Genomic DNA, 21,107 nt, shown 5'->3' on the forward strand with positions numbered 1-21,107 from the left:
CCAAACCAAGGGTGGAGGTTTTCTTTGGTAGACTATCTGTGAAGAGCAGAGGTGGTATGGGTCCACAGATGTTCACTGAGCCTCTGCGGGGACGTGCACTGACCACAAGTGGGGAAGTCACACTGTATTGTCTACAAGTAAGCATTAGGGTACCAGCATGTGAAATGTGATAAAGGTAGATCACAGGGTGTGATGGGGTGGGGTATAACTGAAGTCTCACCAAGTCCAAGACACATTAGGAGTCCGGGAGGCAAGTATATTTTGGGAGCTTAGTATGTGGTTAGGGTTTGATAAACAGGTGTGATAATGACACGAGCTGGCCAGAGGCCTCAGCCCGGCTCTACTCACAGCTAGTTGTTGCTGTCTGTCATTTGCCAGTAGTTTTGCATAGCTGTTAATTTGTTGAAGATTGTACAACCAGAAGATTGTACCACAAGATATACACCTGCCCCCCACAACAGGGTCTTATGTCTCCTAGGCTGACTTCAAACTTGCTATGTAGCCAAGAATGACCATGAATCCCTGATCTTTTTGTCTCTACTTTGCACGTCCTGGGATTATGGGTAGGAGCTGCTTTGCATGGTTTATGGAATGCTGAAGATTAAACCCAGGATTTAATGCGCGCTAGGCAAACACTCTGCCGATGGAACTACAACTCCGGCCCCTAGAAGAATGGCTTTTAATGAAAGTGCTATGTAGAAAGCAGAGGGCGCTAAGTGTGGTGGCACACACCTTTAATCCCAGCACTTGGGAGGCAGAGGCAGATGGATCTCTATTAGTCTGAGACCAGCCTGGTCTACATAGTGAGTTCTAAGACAGCCAGGCTTACATAGTGAAACCCTGCCTCAAAAACGAAAAACAAACAAACAAAAAAAGAAAGGGAAGGAAGGAAGGAGGAAAGGAAGAGGAAAGTAGGAGATTGAGGAAGGAAGGAAAGAAGAAAGAAAGAAAGAAAGAAAGAAAGAAAGAAAGAAAGACAGAAAGAAAGAAAGAAAGAAAGCAGAGGGTAGGAGACTGGCCACCCAGTCAGTGATGGCCTTTGTTGAACCCTTGGGACTAGACCTGTTGCCTGGTCTTCCTCTTCCTTCCAACTCAGATCTGCTTGGTTAGGAAGGCAAAGGGGAAACAAACAAACAAACGAACAAACAGAGAAAACTATAGGGCTTGAAGGGTGAGATGTAGCGAGAAAGCATCAAATCCTGAGTTTGGGAGAGTCACTTGAGAAAGCCCCCTGCCCTGCTTGAGCCCTGGTTGGACCCTCAGGGGCCAGCAGCTGGTCCTCCTCCTTGTACCATTCCACAGCCCTCACAGGAAAATCCCATCAGCCCGCTGGTTGCCATGCCCAGCTCGTTTCCAGGAAGTTCCCCCTTTATTTGGCCCATCCATCTGGTTACTCTTTAAAAATGGAAATTAGATTGCCTCGCTCTACCTCTGGGAAGAGCCTAGTCCTCATTTCTTTCTTTTTTTCAGTCAAGCACTAAAAAATGTTCACATTCTTTGATAATGGTGTTTAATGTTTTGAAAATAAATGAGGAAAACAATATCCCTTTTTCATGGGCCTTTTGCCCTCCACCTCCCTGGGTCTGAGCCACTCCTGAGACTGGCTGTGTGCCCTCTGTGTGGAGAACACGCCCCTGGAAATTTCCCTTCAGGCTGAGGGACCCCTGTTGCTGCCTGGAGCCGATTCCATTGCTTTTCTCTTCTGGCTCTTTGCAGCCAGACCCAGGCTAGACCAAGAGTGAAGATGCACCTGTCCCAGGCCACCACAGCTCTAGGATTGTGTTTATGACGGAAGGGGCTGAGGAGGGAGCAGCTGACCCAGGGCGAACCGTTATGAGGTATGGGGACCATTTGTTTGGCTTATACAATGTGAAAACCTTTTAAACAGATGGCCAGTATTTTAAAATCTGGAGACCTAAAATTTCTAGTTACTCTAAAAAGGTAAGCTATCGAGTCCAGCGTGGTGGGGCAGGCCTTTAATCCCAGTACTCGGGAGGCAGAGGCAGGCGGATCGTTGTGAGTTTGAGGCCAGCCTGGTCTATAAAGTGAGTCCAGGACAGCCAATGCTACACAGAGAAACCCTGTCTCTAAAAACAACAAAACAAAACAAAGGATAAGCTATCTATTGGGAAGCAATAGGCCAAAACAAAACACTGCTCTGCTGCAGACGTTCTCTCGAGGCAGCCGCCAGCTGGGTCAGAGTCATTGAGGGTCTGCCTTCAGCCCCCTTCTCTACGCTAGCAGAGGAATCTGAATGGTAGGGGCGGCGCGGAGGGGCTTGCTCCTTAAAAGAGGCAGAATGGCCATGTGGCCAAGTAGGAGCTTTATGGCTCTCGACCTCAGCTAGCTATGCACCAAGCCACAGACGCCTGCCCTTCGGGGTTCTGGGGGCCAGTGAATAATGGCTGCCTCTGGGTGTCTGTCTGAAACTCCACAGACTGAAGCAAGAGGCTCCCCAGGAAGAGGTAGAGTAGGGCCGGGAGGAAGAGGCCTCCTTCTGAGCTTCAGTTCAGCGGGGCCTGCGAAGAAGAGGCAGCACCTCCACAGAGAGTGCTGGAGGCAGTTCAGTTGGAAGGTCCTTACTGGAAGGCTGCCTAGGGACACCAGCACCTCCAGCATGGACACTATGCCTGCCCCTGAGGACACCCTGCCGGGAATTAGTGGGGGCAGAGGCTGGATCGGGGAGGGCTGCCAAGCCGCTGGGGGAAAGCCTGGGAGGCCCTGCTCAGATAGCTTCAGCTTCCCACGCATGACTTTCCAAGAGGGTCTCTGTGCTCAAGGGCGGCTGAAGAGGAACAGGGCTGAAGGACCAAGAGGACACTCCTGAGGAGGGGGCCCAAGCCAGGGGCCGACTCTAACCACTGAGCAGGCAAGCCGCCACGTGCAGCCGACTTTCCAGACCTTGGCTTTGAATTTGAGGTACTCATTGGTTCTCAACCCGTGGGTCACACCCCCTTCCCAGAGGTCGCCCTAAGACCACTGGGAAACACACATTCACATTACGATCCATAACAGTTAAACAGCTATGAAGGAGCAACGAAATCATTTTATGCTGGGAGGTCCCCAAAACATAAGGACCTGCATTAAAGGGTCGCAGCATTAGGAAGGTTGAGAACCACCGCGGCAGCTGAAGCTAGTCCGTGCGGGGTTGAGCTGGACTGAGCTGCGGAGCAGCTAAGAGGGAAAGGGAGCCGTGAGAGAGATCAGCTGAGCACGAGCTGCAGGCGAGGCAGGTCAGCAGGCTGCTTGACTGTCCTGTGGAAGGCCCTAAGTAAGGGGAATGCTTTCTGTGGCATGGTGGAGTGACCACTAGTCGCATGTAGATTCCTATGGCAGGCTGAAGAAATTCTGCCCCTTAGCGGCAGGTGAGACTGCCCCAGCACCAGGAAAATATTAATTAATCCCTGCCCCTCCCCCACCCCCCAGGGATGGAGAACAAGGGTTCACAAAGCGGCACCGCAGGGGCCACTCCAGCTGGCGCCCCACCCTCACAAAACCAGTGGCTTTGAGCCGCCATCCTCCCGTTCCTCCTGTCCTTGATTCCTCCTGTCCTTGATGAGGTACTGGGGGCACAGTAAGACGCAGAGCTGGGCCTGCGTGGATCCTGAGACACTGAGGCTCCTGGCAGCCCCTCAGCTATTGCAAGGGAGACAACTTAGAGTCTTGCAACTTGCCAGGGCTTGGGGGCAAACACTTTAGCCTCTCCCCTTACTGGTTTGTATCTTTGGGCAGATGCCTTGGCATCTCTGACTCTGTTTCCCCTTTGATAAAATGGAGTAGCGCTCTTCACTTGGCTTCTGCCTCAGGCTTGGGTGACCCCGCTGGACCTCACCTGTGTCACCTGTGCCTCTTTCCTACTTGACTCTCCAGTCTTTTCCTAACCCTAGTACTTAGAGTTTGCATTGTGCAATCTGTCCAGCCTCACTCGGGCTCTGCTGGGATTTACCTACTGTGTAATCCCCTGTGGCCGTCACAACGAGGTGGAGGTGGAGGCCCCGTGTCACGGGGCAGCCAAGCAGCAGGCCTAATTGCAAGAGTCTGTTGGCCTACTGGTCGGAGAGGATCTGTGGGCCTCTAGCATGTGCAGGCCCGCCATGACCTCACCAGCCTACCCCTGCAGCCTCGGTCACTGGTTCCCTCATCACTGGATGTTTCTCGAGCAGCCACTGGAAGCTGTTGTATCATGCTCAGTGTAAAACTGCAAACATAGAATTCTCTGGCTTTTCTCCCACCCTCACTCTCCTAATTCATCACATCCACACTCTACACCCAGCCATGTCTTGTGGCTTCGAGCAATCACTGTGCCCTTGTTTTCATGCTTCTGAGCTTCATAGCTTTGTAGCTTCTGTTCCTCACCTGGGGCATGCATCTTCTTCTTGTTTACCCGGATAATAAATATCTAGGGTTTTCCTTTACTAGGGAGACTTCCCCTAGAGCTGCCAGCACAGCTAAGATGCCCCTCTTCCGCAAACTCTTACATTACAGCATCGGCGTACAGACCAGTGGTTCTCAACCTGTGGGTCGTGACCCCTTTGGATGTTACATATCAGATACCCTACATGTCAGATATTTACATTACTATTCATAACAGTAGCAAAATTACAGTTATGAAGTAGCAGCGAAATAATTTTATGGTTGGAAAGTCACCACGACATGAGGATTGTATTAAATGGTCTCAGTGTTAGGAAGGTTGAGAACCACTGGTCTAGACTGAGCAGATATGAACCCTGAGAAGTTAGCTATCCTAGTTGCTCACCCTGTCACCTCTTCTCCGGACTCAGGAATAACTTGGCCATTTCTTATGTCTTGTGGCTTGTCAGTTTTGAATCCTCCCAATGATACACTCTCCAAAACACAAGGTGCCCAGAGAAGGCTTGGTTTCCTGGTAGAGAACACTGGTATTTAAGATCTTGAGGGGAGACATTGTCGAACACCGAACCACTTAATAATGTGCATAATCTTCCGCACACTCTGCAGGGAGAGCAGCCTTCTACAGGAACTGCATGGCTCCTGTCAGTCAGTGAGCACTCGGGGGCTTGCTGCCCGGGGGAGTTGCTATACAGATGATTGCAGGCTGAGATGGATGCTACCCTCCAGCAGAAAATCTGCAATGAAGCTAGTACAGACTCCCACGAGAACCTTCCAGCAGAGGGATGGTGAGGGGCTGAGTTAAGTTGAGCTGTCCTTGGCTGAACTGCTAGATAGACACCATGCCCAAGCTCAGGAAGGGCCTTGGAGGAGTAGGGGTTCTTCCTGCTGGGGAAGGCACTGCAGTGGGGTTTGAAGGGTGCTGATGCTGGGATGCTGACCTGGTGCTTACTGGGGAGTTAGTCTGTGTCAGACACTGGGTCAAACAAACACACAACCTAGCTTCTCCTAGTACCCCGAGGGCAAGTGCTGTTGCTATGTCATCCCCTCCCCCCCCCCCCGCCTCCCCCCCCCCAAGAGCCCGAGGTTACATAACTCCAGTTCTCGGTCTGAATTGCCGGTGATGGGCCAGCTCTGGTCCCAGCTGGAAACAGCAGCTCTGTATGTGGATGGGCTTGGGGCAGGGACCAGGAGAGTGGACAGTCCCATGTGAGAATGAAACAGAATGAGGTCTCAGGGCTCTCTGGGTTTTCCCCACTTCCTCTCTGGTCCACAAGGTACCAGATCTGTGCAGCAGGCTTTGCTCTCGCCTGCCTTGCTGTTCCTCCCATGAAGCCAGTGATTTGGCCCTGTGACCCTGACACCCCCTCCCTAGCTCACTGCTGTGTTCTCTCCAACACGCCTGCGCCTGCTGTCTCTGCCCTGGCCTGACTTTGCACATATATGTCCATCATGCTACCAGCCACAGGGGGATACCCACAGTGGTGAGCTGATGGTGGTGATGGCTCTGGAACCACATTGCTCTCTTCTAGATGGGAGACCTTGGTGAAGTTATTATAACTTCTCTCATGTCTCAGTTGTTTCTGTTTTTAATTTTAAATTATATTTGTTTCTTTATGTATTTAGCTCGTGTGTGTGTGTGTGTGTGTGTGTGTGTGTGTGTGTGTGTACATGTGTACATGTGCCACCCAGTGTGTATATGGAAGTCAAAAGGACAGCATGTGAAAGTCAGCTCTCTCTCTCTCTCTCTCTCTCTCTCTCTCTCTCTCTCTCTCTCTCTATCTCTCTCTGTCTCTCTCTCTCTGTCTCTCTCTCTCTGTCTCTCTCTCTCTCTCTCTCTCTCTCTCTCTCTCTCTCTCTCTCTCTCATTTTGTTTTTCAAGACAGGATTTCTCTGTGTAGCCTTGGCTGTCCTGGACTCTCTTTGTAGACCAGGCTGGCCTCAAACTCACATCGACCCACCTGCCTCTGCCTCCTAAATGCTGGGATTAAAGACGTGCACCATGACACCCAGCCAGCTCTCTCTTTTTTTACCATGTGGGTCTCAGGGATTGAACTCGGGTTGTCAGCAAGCACCTTGATCTGCTGAGCCATCTCATTGGCCCCTGTGGTTTTTGGAGCTGTAAAATTAGGTTAATCAAACCAGTGCTTGAAAACTAAATGAGTTCAGTGAATGTCAGAAGTCTCGCAACAGTTTCTGACACACTGTTTATGTTAAGCGTTCGCTGCTGACATGATCATTACTGTCTTGACAATAGCCAGAGGTTTCTGCAGACCGCTCAGAGACTCAGTGCTAGATGGCAGATGGGAGCCCAGACCCTGTCCAGAAGACTCCTTATACTTGTGACGGGGACCCAAGGGTCACTCCTGATAGGGTAACAGGAGCACTAGGGCCCTCTCCTTGCTTGCTTCCAGTGTTGTCTTTCTGGCTCTCTTGATGGTGGATGATAGAGGTAGAAAAAAAGAGCTGTGGAGTCCATAGAAGACAACGAAAGAGTCATCCAAAGATGACCAACCAGGATGCCCCTGAAGACCTCAGTCCTTCCCAAGAAAAAGGACCCACTACATGAGGTGCTTGGGAGAGAACAAGGACAGTGGGTTAGATCTAGGATGCCAGGAGATTTTTCTCTATGCGGTCACCTTGTTCCTGCCTGACAGGAGCACTAGGTAAAAAAAGACTCTTTTTTTTTGTTTGTTGTTTGTTTTGTTTTGTTTTTTGAGGCAGGGTCTCTTTGTGTAGCCTTGGCTGTCCTGGACTTGCTTTGTAGACCAGGCTGGCCTCGAACTCACAGCGATCTGCCTGCCTCTGCCTCCCGAGTGCTGGGATTAAAGGCGTGCGCCACCACGTATGGCTCTAGAAAAGGACTCTTAAGTGTAAGGAAGGAAGGAGGCCCACCACCAGTCAGTGGCATCTGCCATAGTTGCGGTAAGGAGCAGCACTCAGCCACACATTTATCATATGGACCTGAGTCCTCAGTAGCAAGAACTTATATGCATATCTGGCTGGTGGTTCAACTGTAGGAATGGAGGGAGCAGGGTGCAGTGGTAGCTTCTTAGAGGCAACAAGTGGTCCAGGGATGGTGTTGGCTGAGTCGGCACAGATGTCATACAGAGGAGATGGGGAAAGTCTTAGGGAAGGATGCCAAGTGCCCCAGACTCCTGGTGGGTCCTGCCTTACATGCACACAGCCTGTAGGTCAGCAGCTGGGGGAAGCATCCCATTTCTGGGAATTGTGCAGAAGGGAAAGGCAGCTCCTGGAATGCAGAGCCATTTCCTCCACATGGGTTGGGTTGCTCCCCGCAATGTGTCCCTCATCCCGCTAATGCTGGGCACACCCAGACATCACAGAGATGCGATTGGCTTGTTAAGACGGATTCAGTGTGAATGCACTCTCAGGAGAGCACTATTAATAATGAACGAGTCCTCCTCTCCTTGCCCGCTTTACTCAGAAAGCCCCATCTACCTGATGGGCCCAGGAGGAATCTTGAAAATAATTAGTATCAAAATAGAGAGGTAAAAGAGTGGTGAGTACCAGAACTTCACTGGAGTTGGTGACATCTTTTGGGGTACCTGTACCCTTGCTTTGGCCTCTTCCCAATCTTGGCCTTGTTGCCAGTGCCAGGAAAGCTGCCACAGGATGAACAATGGCTCAGAATAGTGAGTCACAATGACGGGTGCAGGTGTGTGATGCTGCAAGTGAACTCAAGGCCACTGACCAAAGAGTCACTGGTCACGTGGCATGGCGGTTCTAAGCACAACCTTCGACATCTGATCAGTCCACCGCAAAGGTTCAGTAAAGAATAGCAGTTGTTACCACTCTGGGCACCATTGGTTTTAACTAGGACTATATGACATTGCTTTTAAAGTAGAGCTGGGTGGGGTCAGTGGAGGCCAGGAACTTCCTTAGACACGCCCTGACAGTGTCTGCCACCAGCACCTTCTCTTTTCCATGCACAGCTCTCTTGGAACAGTGGACAGTGGTTTGGGGGATGTTCTTCTGGGAAACAAATTCTGTAGGATCTCTAGAACTTGGGAAGAAGAGAGCACTCTTTTCCTGAGCATCCTCCCTCGTGTGCAGATGTCCTTGGTGAATCCCATGCCTAGGCAAGGAAATGAACTAAGTCATTGGAACCCGGTAGGTTAGAAGAGAAAATGGGGTCAGTTAGTTTCCCTGGCGTTGCACATATTCCTTTGCTCAGGCACCTTCCGGGTTATTTCCACTGGGTCCTGTTTTTTTAAACTGGGGAAATGGAAGGTCTAAAACATTAAGAAGCTTCACTGTGGGGCACCATCTGTCTGGCTGCAGCGTCAAGACTGTTACTGACCCCCTAGGCTGCCAATACTGAGAGCCACTGAGTTCTTGTTTCTGGGTTGTTTTAGATGTACCCACCACACTCTATCTACCATCCATCTATCTGTCTATCTATCGTCTATCATCTATCTGTCTGTCTGTCTGTCTTCTATCATCTATCTGTCTACCTATTTATTTTTATTTTATGTGAGTATTTTGCCTGCATTGATGTTTGTGCATCACATGTGTACCATGTGTGCCCGATGAAGACAGAAGGGGCATCAGATCTCTTGATTTGGAGTTAGAGGAAGTTTGTGAGCCACCATGTAGGTTTTGGGAATTGAACCTGGGACCTCTGGAAGAGCAGCCAGTGCTCTTAACCACTGAGCCATCTCTCCAGCCCAAAGAGTACCCACCATACTTTGAAATTTGCTGAGTGACAAGGCTAGGCTAGGCTCTCCACTCAAATGCCAGCTTCTTAGGGTGTGGGCGAGCTTCTTGTGGAAGAAGGGGCATTGTGTCCCTTCTTGGCACAAGAGAGGGCAGAGACAGAGCAGGCAGAAGGCTAAATGGGGCAGGATAGAGTGGTTATGGAAGGCACAGTCCCTTCAGCCCTGTGAGGGGGTCGGAAGGTGTGGCTGTCATCCTCTCGGAGCTGATGTTCTGCTTGGGGAAGTGGTTCTGGAATCCAGGAAATAATTCCATGTAGGATGGTGTTATGGGTAGGGGAAAAGAGGGTAGAGGGGACATAAAACCAACAACCAAGAGATGAAAAAAAAAGCATACTTCCCAATTTAAAGATGCCTGAGGTTTTTATATACGTGTCATTAAAATCAATTTAAAAAGCAACATTGCCTTTTAGGAGGAAGTTTCCAGTGTGAGTAATGGTTTAGGTTGCTGGTGCAGCCTGTGGGCTGGGCGGGGCTCTGGGAGCAGTGGTTGCCATGGGAACCAGCTCAGCTGCCTCCTCTGCCAAATGGCTGCTGTTCCAAAAGTTGGTTCCTATGCGGAGGGGGCTGGAACCTCAGAGCCTTTCCCATGGAAACAATGCCCTAAATGATGGGCGACATTCCCACATAGGCCAACAGCATCTGGCTGTGATGGAGAGGAGGTGGCAGTGGGACTTCAAATGAGGGACGGAGCATGGCTGGGAGTCACATGGCTGAGAAGGAGATGCTCTTGCTTCTGGGAGCAAGAGAGGAAATGTTTGTGTGCCTCCTCTGAGCTCGGCATTATTTCATGCCGATTCATTTCATGCTTAGTGCACCTAAGGCCATGAGACGTAGCTTGCCCAAGGTTATACGACTCATCAGTGGACAGTAGCCATGGCTACCTTAAGCTACCTCCCTACCATCTAGGGGCCACCTATGATCCCCCCAAGTGACGGACAAACATTCAACAGTGATTTCTACTAGAGGCAGAGCAAAGCACTGTGAATACAAGCAATTTGCTCCATAGCTACATAGCAATCAATTCTGCCGTGGTGACTTCTGTCACAGCCTCTTAGTGGTTAAGAATCTCTTTTCCTGTACCATTCAAGATCAGCTTATTTTGTAGAAGCGTGGCATGTACCCTGCCATCTCTGTGACTCCGTTTACAAAGGCTTCATTTGATCCATTTTTTCCTCCCTGGGATGAAAAACATGTCACCCTACCACCACTGCCACCGCCACCGCCGCCACCACCACCACCGGGAGAAGACTCACAGCCAAAAACTCTTCTGTATTGGGGGCTCTCTGGATCCATCTTATCCTGGTAGCCCCCTCTGCCTTTTGGCTCACATTTATTTCAGAAGAATCCTATCCGTGGGGTTCATCTGACCCCTTGGATACAGCCCTAGTGCCTGGCTGAGAGGAAGGGTTCCCCTTAGTCCTGTGTGTGCTGAGGCCAGCTCTGTGCTTGGCAGGTTGTCTAACTTTTTTGGAAATGCCAGAGCTTAAGCCTTGGAGCATCATTCAGCCTGTTCTGTGCCAGGCTCTGTGAGGGCAGAGGGGAACAAAGGCAGCCCATGCCCTTGGGTGCATAAGAAATTCGTAGAAGATTCCAAGTGTGATGGTGGCCTCTGCATGGGGACTAAGGGGCTCAAAGTACAATGTGGAGGCTGTGTATCCCCTGGGAAGTACCTCGTGGGCCTGGACTATCTGTCTCCTCTGCACACTGCGGTTCTATGTACATTGGGCATTTTACGACTATAGTGCACACCAAGGGAGCGAAGGCCAGTTAGGGTGAGGGGGTGTGGCTGCTGCGCAGGCATGCTGGAGGGCTACTGTGCAGGTGTGGCTGGAGAGCTATTGATAATAAGTCCCAGTTAAACCCTCAGTAAAACAGCCTGGATTTGACTCGCCAGCTGTGGATGATATGAAAAGGGTTTTTAGAATGCTACAGTGTGACCCTGTACCACTCACTGAGTCCGAGTTAGAAGGAAACTCCGAGAGAAAGGGAACCCTGACCTGAAGTGGTTCCCTGTAGCCTAGGGCACCTCAACTGGGGAGGTCAGAGCACCATAACAAGGTGAGGCGGAGGGGGGGTGTGTGGCCTCCACTGACCACTTCCTGCCAGCTGCCTTAGCAAGGAGAGGCGGTTTATAGCAAGTCCCCAGGTGATTCTGCTGTGGGTGGTCTGAACTCTGACTCAAAGGTCAAGTTTGAGTCCTCTGTTACTAATGTGCATCTTACCTTGTGCTCTTTGAACACAACCAACAGAAATGGTTTTATTTCCTCATCCTTTCCCATCTGCTAAGTGGTACTCGCTCATGTGGCTTCCAGAAGAGAATGGAAAAGCGTCTCTCTCACCAGCAAATACTTAAGCTCTGGTCCAATGTCATTGTCCACTGGAGAGAGGACAGTAGTGGTTAATGAGGGCCGGTGGCACCAGGCTTTGCTGACTGGAGAGGCAGAGGACGTCAGTCCTTCCTCTTTGCCTGTTTCTGTTGTCCTGCCACTCTCCTGTGTGCCCTGCACGTGCGTGGTGGCTCAGCTGATGGAAGATGTAGCTCAGCCCCGTCGTTGATTCTGGGGCTGCAGGCACATCCAGCTCCACCCTAAAGAGCTTAAATGAAAGTGGAAAGAATATTTTCAGGTAGCCTGAACATTTTATTTTGGGAGGGACATTTCGATACTGTCAAATTATTCCATTATGGGGAGATCTATTACAGTCATCTGTTGGTATCCAAGGTGATGGTGGGGGGTTGGTTTCAAGACTCCAAATCTGTAAATTCTCAAGTCCTTTACATAAAATGTCACAGCACCTTCACCACACACACACACACACATATACACACACACACACACACACACACTCCTAATCACCTCTGCGTTACATACATGCCCAATACGATAGATATGTTACCTAAGTAGCTATATCATACTGCTTAAGGAATAACAGTAAGAAAAATGGTCCATACATGTCAGGAGAAAAAAAAATATTTAGAGGCAGCACCTCATGTATGTTAGGCTAACTTCCAAATTGCTATATAGCTAAGGACTGCCTTGAACCTCTGCTCTTCCTGCTTCTGCCGCCACAGTGCTGGCACTGTTGGCGTGTTCCCCTGCATCTACTTTACTAGTGTGCTGAGGCCTCAGTGCACATGAAACAAGTACTTCACCAACCGAGCCCCAAGTAATGGTTTTCACATGCGAAACTGTTTTTATGAACACAGCATATAGCTATAAAAGAATGATCAGCAGCCGGGCATGGTGGCGCATGCCTTTAATCTCAGCACTCGGGGAGGTAGAAACAGGTGGTGGGTTGGTGTGAGTTCGAGACCAGCCTGGTCTACAAAGAGAGTCCAGGACAGCCACGACTACACAGAGAAACCCTGTCTCGAAAAACAACAAACAAACAAACAAAACAGATTAGCTCTAGTACATGTATTGTGAAATAGAGGTAGAAAGTCAATATCCAGGGCTGAGGGGACACTGGAGAAGTGCAATACTTTATATTCCCAGTGTAAGCCTCGTAGCCCGAGGGGGTCCGGGTGCAGCGGCTTCTCAGGCCCTATGCTGAGGATCAGCACCTGTCAGGCAGACCGTGCAGTCTAGAGGACTGGAGGAGAAGAGCTTCCCCACTTCCTCAGGTGTCCTCAGAAGGAATTGGGGAGCTTTAAGTTCCTTGCTGATGTTTTTCACAGTGACAGTTGGTTGGTTTGTTGCAGGAGCTATTGGTAGTCATCTTTGGCTTTTCTGAAGGCCACCTGCCAGCTTCAGGTAGGGGCCGGGAAACACTGCTAATTAATGGTGTTAAAACGTGTGATTTTTTTTTTTCCCATCTAAGGCCTTCAGCCCATCCATAGGAGCCACACAGACACCCGACTCTCCTTTGTCCTTATAAAGATCAGAATGGCCGTTCTAGATCTCTGAGACTCCTCTACCGAATAAAATTTAAAATAGTTGCAACCCGTGGTTGGCTGCTCTGTAAACATGGATATCATGGCTAAGGAGGTTTGACAGTGTGTGTATGTGGCTCATAGAAAACAGACACAGGACATCAAAGTGCCCTGCAGCCTGGTGCTGGCATAGCCACCTTCCAAGCCTTGCTGTTCTGGGCTCCACTGCTGGGCAGGGACAGTCATGGATGGGGTATCTTCCTGGAAGAGCTGCCCTATACCTTGGCTGTTTAGAGAGCTGGCATTTTTCCATGCACAATACAAACCGTTTCCTAGGTTTGTTAACCATCCTGTATGGCTGTATGTATACAGGGGGATTCCTATGTATCCCAGGTCTGCTTGAATTCATGACCCTGCTCCCCAGGGCAGGGATCACCGGTGCACCACCATGCCTAGCCAGATACCTGATTGCTCCTTTCTTTGCCCCAAACATTTAAATTATTCATAGCTCCACCCTAACGTACCAAAGCCCCATTCCTAACATTTTTGTGAAGTTCCCTGATTAGATTTTTTTTTTTCCCCTTGCAATAAATTTTCACCTGACAGGGTGTAAAAGAGGGTGTACCCTTTTTTAAATTTTGGCCCTTTCTGAAGGCATATTCTCAGCCCAGCTTTGGTAGATTTGTATTCTTCCTGTCTTCAGAAAGCCATATACTTCCCCCACACTCTGGGGGAGTCCTAAATGTCAACAGCAGGTTTCAGTGGCAGCAGCGGATCCAGCAACAACTCTGGCCTTTAGCCACATGCTAATCACCATGGCCACATAACCCACATTCCTGTTAACACCCTTTTTTTTTTTTTTTTTTTGGTCACAGCCTAGAGTTGAAGATCTTGTAGAGCTGAAAATAATTATTAAAAAACCTCTCAAACTAGCCTGCTAGTCTGATATAGAAGGAAACTATGACTCAAGGTGGGGTGGGGCACAGTGGTCTTCCCATGCAGTGGTGGCAGGAACCCCAGGTCCTTGTGCCCTGGGTTATGCTATCCCCCCCTCTCCCCCCGCCCTTCTGTGCCAGGATAGATTTCTCTACTACACCCCCGGCCTCTCCCTTCCCTAAAGCAGCACTGCTGTGCTTTCTCTTCACTGTACAGAGACAGGAGCTTCTGCTCCCTCAGGGGTCAGGACTGGTTTTTATGCATTTGGGCATGGCCAGGCAGCAGGAGGCCCCCCTTGTCCCTGGCAGAGTCTTCAGGGGACAGCTTTTGTCTCTCTCAGCATTCCCTATTGTTCTATTAAAATATTTTTATTAATTCTTTGAGAATGTCATGCAATGCATTTTGATCTTATTCACGCTCTGCTCCAGCTCCTCTCACATCTACCCTCCCTACCCTCACCTCCCTACCCTCCCAATTTTGAGTCTTCCCTCCTCCCTCCTCCTTCTCCTCCTCCTCTCCCTCCTCCTCCTCTTCCTCCTCCTCTCCCTCCTCCTCCTCTTCCTCCTCCTCTCCCTCCTCCTCCTCTCCCTCCTCCTCCCTCCTCCTCCTCCCTCCTCCTCCTTTCCGTCCTCCTCCTCTCCCTCCTCCTCCTCCTCCTCCTCCTCCTCCTCCTCCTCTTTTGTCCAGTCCAGTTTGTGTTACCTAACTGCTCTTAAGCATGAGGTCTGCTCTGGTGTGTAGGTAACTAAGCAGAAAGCTGCCTGTCCTCCTAGCAGCTGTCCGATGTCAATAGTGGGCTGAAGACGTGACTGTTCTTCAGAGGACCCGGATTCCGTATCCAGAACCCAGGGTGCAGCTCACTCCAGTGCTGCCTGTAACTCCAGCTCCAGGGGATCTGATGCCCTCACATAGATGTTGGCAAACCACCGGTGCACATAACATACAAATAAGTCATTAAAAAAGAGAGAGACTTGCGCAACCAAAAACAAAACAAAAACAAAACAAAAACAAAATCTCACTAAAGTTTTCTTAGTTAGTGGCTACCTCCCTACCTACCTCTACACTGGATTTTTGCCTGGCTTGAGCTTTGCACAGGTCTTGTTCGTGTTGTCGCAATCTTGAGCTTGCACAGGTCTTGTTCATGTTGTCACCGTTGCTGTGAGTTCATCTGTGCATCTGCCACGTTGTGTCTGGGAGACATGCTCCTTTGAAGTCAGCCACCAGTCCTGGCTCTTACAAATTGGTCTTCCCTCACCACCGTGTGGCTGCTGCCGCCAGCCTGCTGGGGACTGGTGGCACTCCCGCTGGAGTGCTGGAGTGTTCCTCCCGTGACCCCTGCCTGCTTTTTCTGGGTAACTCTGTGACTCCGTTTCCCAGGGTCACTGACTCTTCACCTCTCTTCCGTCACCTCTTCACAATTAATTAGTCCTGACCTGCAAAGGCCCCACCATTCTTCAGAAACATGGACCCGCATTTCCAGCTCTCTCCTCTGCCTTTGTGTATGTGTGGGGTGGGGGTGGGGTGGGGTTCTTAGCTCCACGGGTCTTTGCTGGGGAAGGGCAGCCTGTGCTTTCTAAAATGTTTAGTGATATCGCTGGCCTCTACCCACTAGGTGCCAGTGATACCCAGGAATACGCCAGCGTTGCAGATGTCCTGCGGTAGGGGACATAGCTGCCTCTGCTGAGAACTGCCCTTTTAATTAGACTGGTCAAATAATACCCACTCCTTCCTTTCCTTTGTCCCAGCTTCAAGTGAATAGATGAGATTTCTTTTAGTGCCAGCCTGACTTTAGCATGATAAAGTCCAAGACTGAGGAAGGAAAGGATGGCAGATTTGAGTTGGAAGGGGCCTCCCATAGCACAGCTGTGCTAATTCACACAGCCCTTTTGTCCTCTGGGCTCAACGGCCTCACCTCTCTCTCAGTGGAGCATTCCAGGCGCTGAGATGCTCTAGTTGATAAGGTGAGCCCTCCCGTTGTCATTCCCTGCTCAGTCCAGAGCCCCGTGTGTCATTCTGGGGCAGAGGCTAATTGTACAGGAACTCCCTTGATACAGCTTTTAGCTGTGTTCACTAAAGACCTGTAGTATGGTGCAAATAAAACCAGCCCTGGGGAGAAGCTGCTGTTCAGTAAATAACAGTGGGCTGATCATCGGAACCATGATTGTCTCTGGGCGGCAGGACCGTGTGTGACAATGCTCACATTCCTTTGCCTTGTTTCACTTTTGAATCTACTGTTGGGAGTCTTTGTTCTTTTATAAAGACTAAACCCATGAATAGTTCTCTCTAATTCAGGAAAGAAAGACCAGGAATATTTCCCCCTAGTTCCAAAAGAAAAGATCCCTCCTTCATTCCATGTGTCTTCCTTCCTTCCTTAGGTTTGACTACCAAATCATGGCAACCAGTGCTGTTCCCAGTGACAACCTTCCCACATATAAACTAGTCGTGGTGGGTGATGGAGGTGTGGGCAAGAGTGCCCTCACCATCCAGTTTTTCCAGAAGATCTTTGTGCCTGACTACGACCCCACCATTGAAGACTCCTACCTGAAGCATACAGAGATTGACAATCAATGGGCCATCTTGGACGGTGAGACCTGATGACAGCCTTGCATGGGGTGGGTTGTTACATGGGGAGGATCAGGGAAATTTGATAGGCTTTAGTGGGGCGACATGGTTTCCAGCTTGCTGTTATTATGGGATGGTTGCCAAGGCAGATGCAGCTTCCAGGGGGAATTCTGGACAGAGGTCACGTCTTGATAGGGTGCTTAACGATCTTAGTGGTTATGAAAGTGGACAACGAACATACTGATGAGCAGATACAAAAGTTTCAAATTAATGAAAGTGGGGGAAATCGAAATTTTCTCTTTTTAAAGATGTGTTAAGGAAAGCTGAGAAAGAATTCCCAAGAGTAGGAGATGCTTCAAAATGCCTGAAAACTGATTTCTGAATAGCCAGAGTTTATTTAGGAAATGTCCCTTTGTTGGGAGATGTTGTGTCCGGCACTGTCTTCTATTCTCCTCAAAAATTAGTGTTTCTCAAACTGGGTGGTCAAAGAACTTACTGGAAAAGTGAATTCCCAGCCCCACCCCCTCATTCTGAAACCCTGAGGATGGAGGGCAGTGGCTTGTGTTTCGCATTCCCTGCAGGGACTGCTGGAACTGGAGGCCACTAGATTCCCACTGGTCGTGGTTTTCTGCTGCCCAGGTCTCTGTCCCGAGCACAGGCCCGTTAATCATAGGACGCTGGTGCAGGAGGAGGGCTTGGGAAGCTGCTCACTTACAAGGTTGTTTCAGATAAATGCAGTTTGCAAATATTTCTCTCTCTCTCTCTCTCTCTCTCTCTCTCTCTCTCTCTCTCTCTCTCTCTCTCTGTCTTGTTTTCCATTCTCATAACAGTTTCTTTCAGAGACTGTTTCATTTCTGTTTTGACGACGGCCAGTTCATTAGTCCTTTTACAGAGTGTGCTTTTGGTATTTTGTCTGAGAAGGCTTTGCTTAGCCCAAGGTCACGGCAGTATTTCGCACGGTTTCTCCTGGAAATTTAATTGTTTGGGGTTTTTCATTTAGGTTTTGGTTTATCCTAAATACTTTGCATGTGGCAAAGGGGGCGGGCGGGTTTGGAACAAATCTCCCAGAGTTCCTAGTTGAAGAGATTCTTCTTTGCAACTCCCAGTTGCCTTTGACCCTCTAGTGACAACCAATTCCCTGTGAAATTTGTCTTTGATCTGTATGTCTGATTTCAGACAAAATTACCACTGCCTTAACAGTTTTAGTAAACTCGGCAGTCAAAGCCAAGAGAATGGATATACAAATTATAGGTTCGGCTAAACTTTCTGATTTTGTTAGGGGTGGTGCTGAATTTGTATGCAGTCCGAAGGAGTTTTTGTAGTGTCTGGTAACCCACCTGGGACCCTGGCATGTGCTGGGCAAATGACACAGTCCTGAACCACGCCCTCAACCTTGAGACCTGACGTCTGAGCTGACAACGCTGAGCCTTTTAGCCTGTAAACACATTCCGTTTATTTAGGTCTTCCTTGAGCTGCTCTCAGTTGTTTTGCACTTTCAGATCCACAGGTCTTTGCTGTACATTTTTTTTCAGAGTTTATACTTACATCTGCATTGATGTTATGGTAAATGGCTTTTATTTCAGCTTCAGTGATTTGCTGCCAGAATACTTAAAGTATAAGTGATTTCTAACTAATTTTAAAAATTAGTTTAAGATAGCTTATGGAGTAATGGGTTTCATTATGGCTTTAAAAAAATACATATATGTCATTATGCTTTATTCTAATCTATTTCCCGTGGCACTGCATTCCCTGTGCCTCCTGAGCCCCACCAGTGTAATTGGTTTGTATATATTAATCATATAACCCACTGGTTCTTAGCTTTAGTGGCTCTTTGTGGAATTCGTTTTTGTATAGATGATCATGCGGTGGTAAAGGCAGTTTTCTCTTTTCTGGATTTTTTTTTTTTTAAATCTCCTTTTCTTGCCTTACTTAAGTGACTAGAGCCTCCTGAACTATGCTGGGTGACACAACGAGAGCAGATATCCTTGCTTTGACCCTGAGGGGTGTGTTCAGTCTTTTGGCATGACCCGGATGTTAACTGCAGCGTTATTTGGTGGTGATGCTCTTTTTCAGGTCAAGGAAGCTCCTTCCCCTAGTTTGCAGGGGGCTTTCCAATCAGGGACGACCTCCGACGAGGCCAAATGCCTTCTCTGGCTGAGATAATCATATGCTTTTTTTTTCTTTAGTTTATTAATGTGGTAAATTAGATTGTTTCTCCTCTATTTAAAAAAAAACATTTTAAATCCTTTTACTTAGTGTGTGTGTTGGGGGACTGGAGCTTGTGTTACAGCCTGTGTGTGGACTCAGAGCACAGTTTGGGGGAACCTGTTCTCTCCTTCTACCCTGTGGGTTCTGAGCATTTAGCTCATGTCATCAGGCTTGGTGGCACGTCCCTTTATGCACCGGACCATCATGCCAGTCCTTTCCTTAACATGTAACTAATCTTTTATCCCTGAAGCAAATATCACGGGGTTATGAGGAATTGATGATGGACTTCATATACCATTGGCTTTAATTTGAAAGACTTCGATACAGAGATGTTTTGCTTGTGTTCTTGAGTGATACTAGATCATATTTTTTATTATAATTTATTTACCTAACTTTAGTATGAGAGTAATACTGGCCCTCTAGAATTATTTGGAAAGCAAGCCTTCTTTTTCTATTTCTCTAGGAGAGTTTAAGCAAACCTCTTCGCATTTCTTTCTTCTATGTTCAGTAGAATTCACTGGAAAGACCGTCTGGATGGCAAGCTTTATGGAGAAGAAACTTTTAAATTGTAAATTAAGTATCCTTAATAGACATATGGTTATTAAATCACCTCTTTACTCTTCGATGAGCTTTGGTAGTTGGTGATTTTCAAGAAATTCGTTCAGTGTATCAGAGTTACCAAATTTATTGGCATAAGGCTGTTCATAATATTCTTTTATTATCTTTATAATACTTGTAGATTCTACTGTGATGTCATCTTTTATTCCTGATACTGGTAACTTGTATCTTTTTTTTTTCCCCCTGACCCAGGGACAGTTGGGTTTTATAAGTATCGTTTTTCTCAAAGAGCCCGCTCTTGCTTCCATTGATTTTTCTCATTTACATCCATTGACTTTTCACTCATAACTATTCCTCCTCCTCTTCCTTCACTTACTTTGGATTTAAGTTTCTCTTGTTCTCATGCCCTTGAAGAGGAATGTCTCGCTGTTCCCCCTGGGCTAGTCCCCTTCTCCTGGGCTCAGCGACCTTCCACCTTAGCCTCCCAAGTGCCTGGGACTTCAGGGACACACCGCTGTGCCCCGCTTTGTTCTAACTGCCTGCTAAATGCAAGCTCGTGTTGTTGATTTGAGTCATTTTTTTTCCTTTGGATATTCATTTGGTGCTATAAAAATTCTCTAAATTACTCCTTTAGCTGTACTCCACAAATTGTAATATGCTGTTTTCTATTTTTCCTTCCTCCCTCCCTCCCTTTCTCCTCCCCCCTCTCCCCCCCCCCCTTAGTGTCTCACTAAGTAACTCTGTCTGTCTTATAACTCTCTGTGTAAACTGAGCTGAGATCTACCTGCCTCAGCCTGCCAAATGCTGGGTGGGTTAAAGGTGTACACCACTACAGCCGGCCTGTGTTTTCATTTCTATTCGGTTCAAATTCTAATTTTTCTTTATATTTCTTCCTTAGCAGATAGGTTATTTAGAAGTATCTTATTTAGTTTTCAAGTGTTTTGGAATTTTCTGGAGATCTGTCTGTTCTTGGTCTTTAATTTCGCCATGTCAGGGAACATACAGTACATTATTTGAAGTCTTTATTGAGGCTTGTCTCCGTGCCCAGAAGATGGGCTGTCTTCATAGATTTCTCAGAGTCTCCTGTCACTGGATGAAATGTTCTGTGTTTTCCTCAAAGGTCACACTGACGGACGAAGTTGTTCAAGTCTTTTGCGTCGTTGCTGGTTCCCCAGATACTTGTTCTGTCATTTATTAAGAGGGGAGTGTTGCATGCCAGGGTGTAATTCTAAATTTCTGTATTTTTCTATTGAGGTTTTGCCTGGTGCATTTTTAAACACTCTGTTACTAAACCCATAGATATTTAGGGCTGATACATCCTCTTGAACAATGTATAAGTAGTAACAGGTTCAATGGGTTAGCTGCATTATTTTCCTAATTCTTAATTATATATGTGTGTGTGTGTATACTTTAACAATTAAAAATTTACGCATACGCACTTTATTACATAATATTTAGTGCACGCACATGTGTGCACGCCTTAGCTATGGCACACATACGGAAGGTGGAGGACAACATGCTTGTTCTTTCCTTCCACTGTGTGGGTCCTTGGGCTTCACACGGTCATCGGGGTTGGAGGCCTCTCCCCACTGAGCCGCCTCGCTGACCCCGTTTATACACTTTCTTTGTTCTTGTTGTCTTTCTTTCTTTCTTTCTTTTTAATGAGGTCTCACTATGTAGCCTTGGCTAGCCTCGAACTCTCTATGTAGTCCAAGCTGACCTTGAATTCACAGAGATCTGTTTGCCTCTGTCTCCAGATTACTGGGACGAAAGGTGTGTGCCGTCACACCCAGCTTGCACTTTTAAAAATCATTGCAGGTGCCATCTATTGGAATATATACCACACTTTAGGACAGACTGAG

The 21,107-nt window shown here is 48.1% G+C and overlaps 1 protein-coding gene across 2 annotated transcripts in view; it reads left to right on the plus strand.

The window, feature by feature from the left end:
• MRAS (muscle RAS oncogene homolog) overlaps positions 1-21,107 on the plus strand; it is a 64,793-nt gene that overhangs the window by 22,170 nt on the left and 21,516 nt on the right. For both annotated transcript variants that reach the window (XM_084752240.1, XM_084752239.1), the window contains exon 2: positions 16,293-16,501. In XM_084752240.1, the coding sequence (XP_084608366.1) occupies positions 16,309-16,501 (193 nt within the window). In that variant the 5' untranslated portion in view covers positions 16,293-16,308. The remainder of the gene's footprint in view (positions 1-16,292; positions 16,502-21,107) is intronic.

This window comes from Acomys minous (genome assembly GCF_964271855.1).
Source record: "Acomys minous genome assembly, chromosome: 13".
NCBI lineage: Eukaryota > Metazoa > Chordata > Mammalia > Rodentia > Muridae > Acomys > Acomys minous.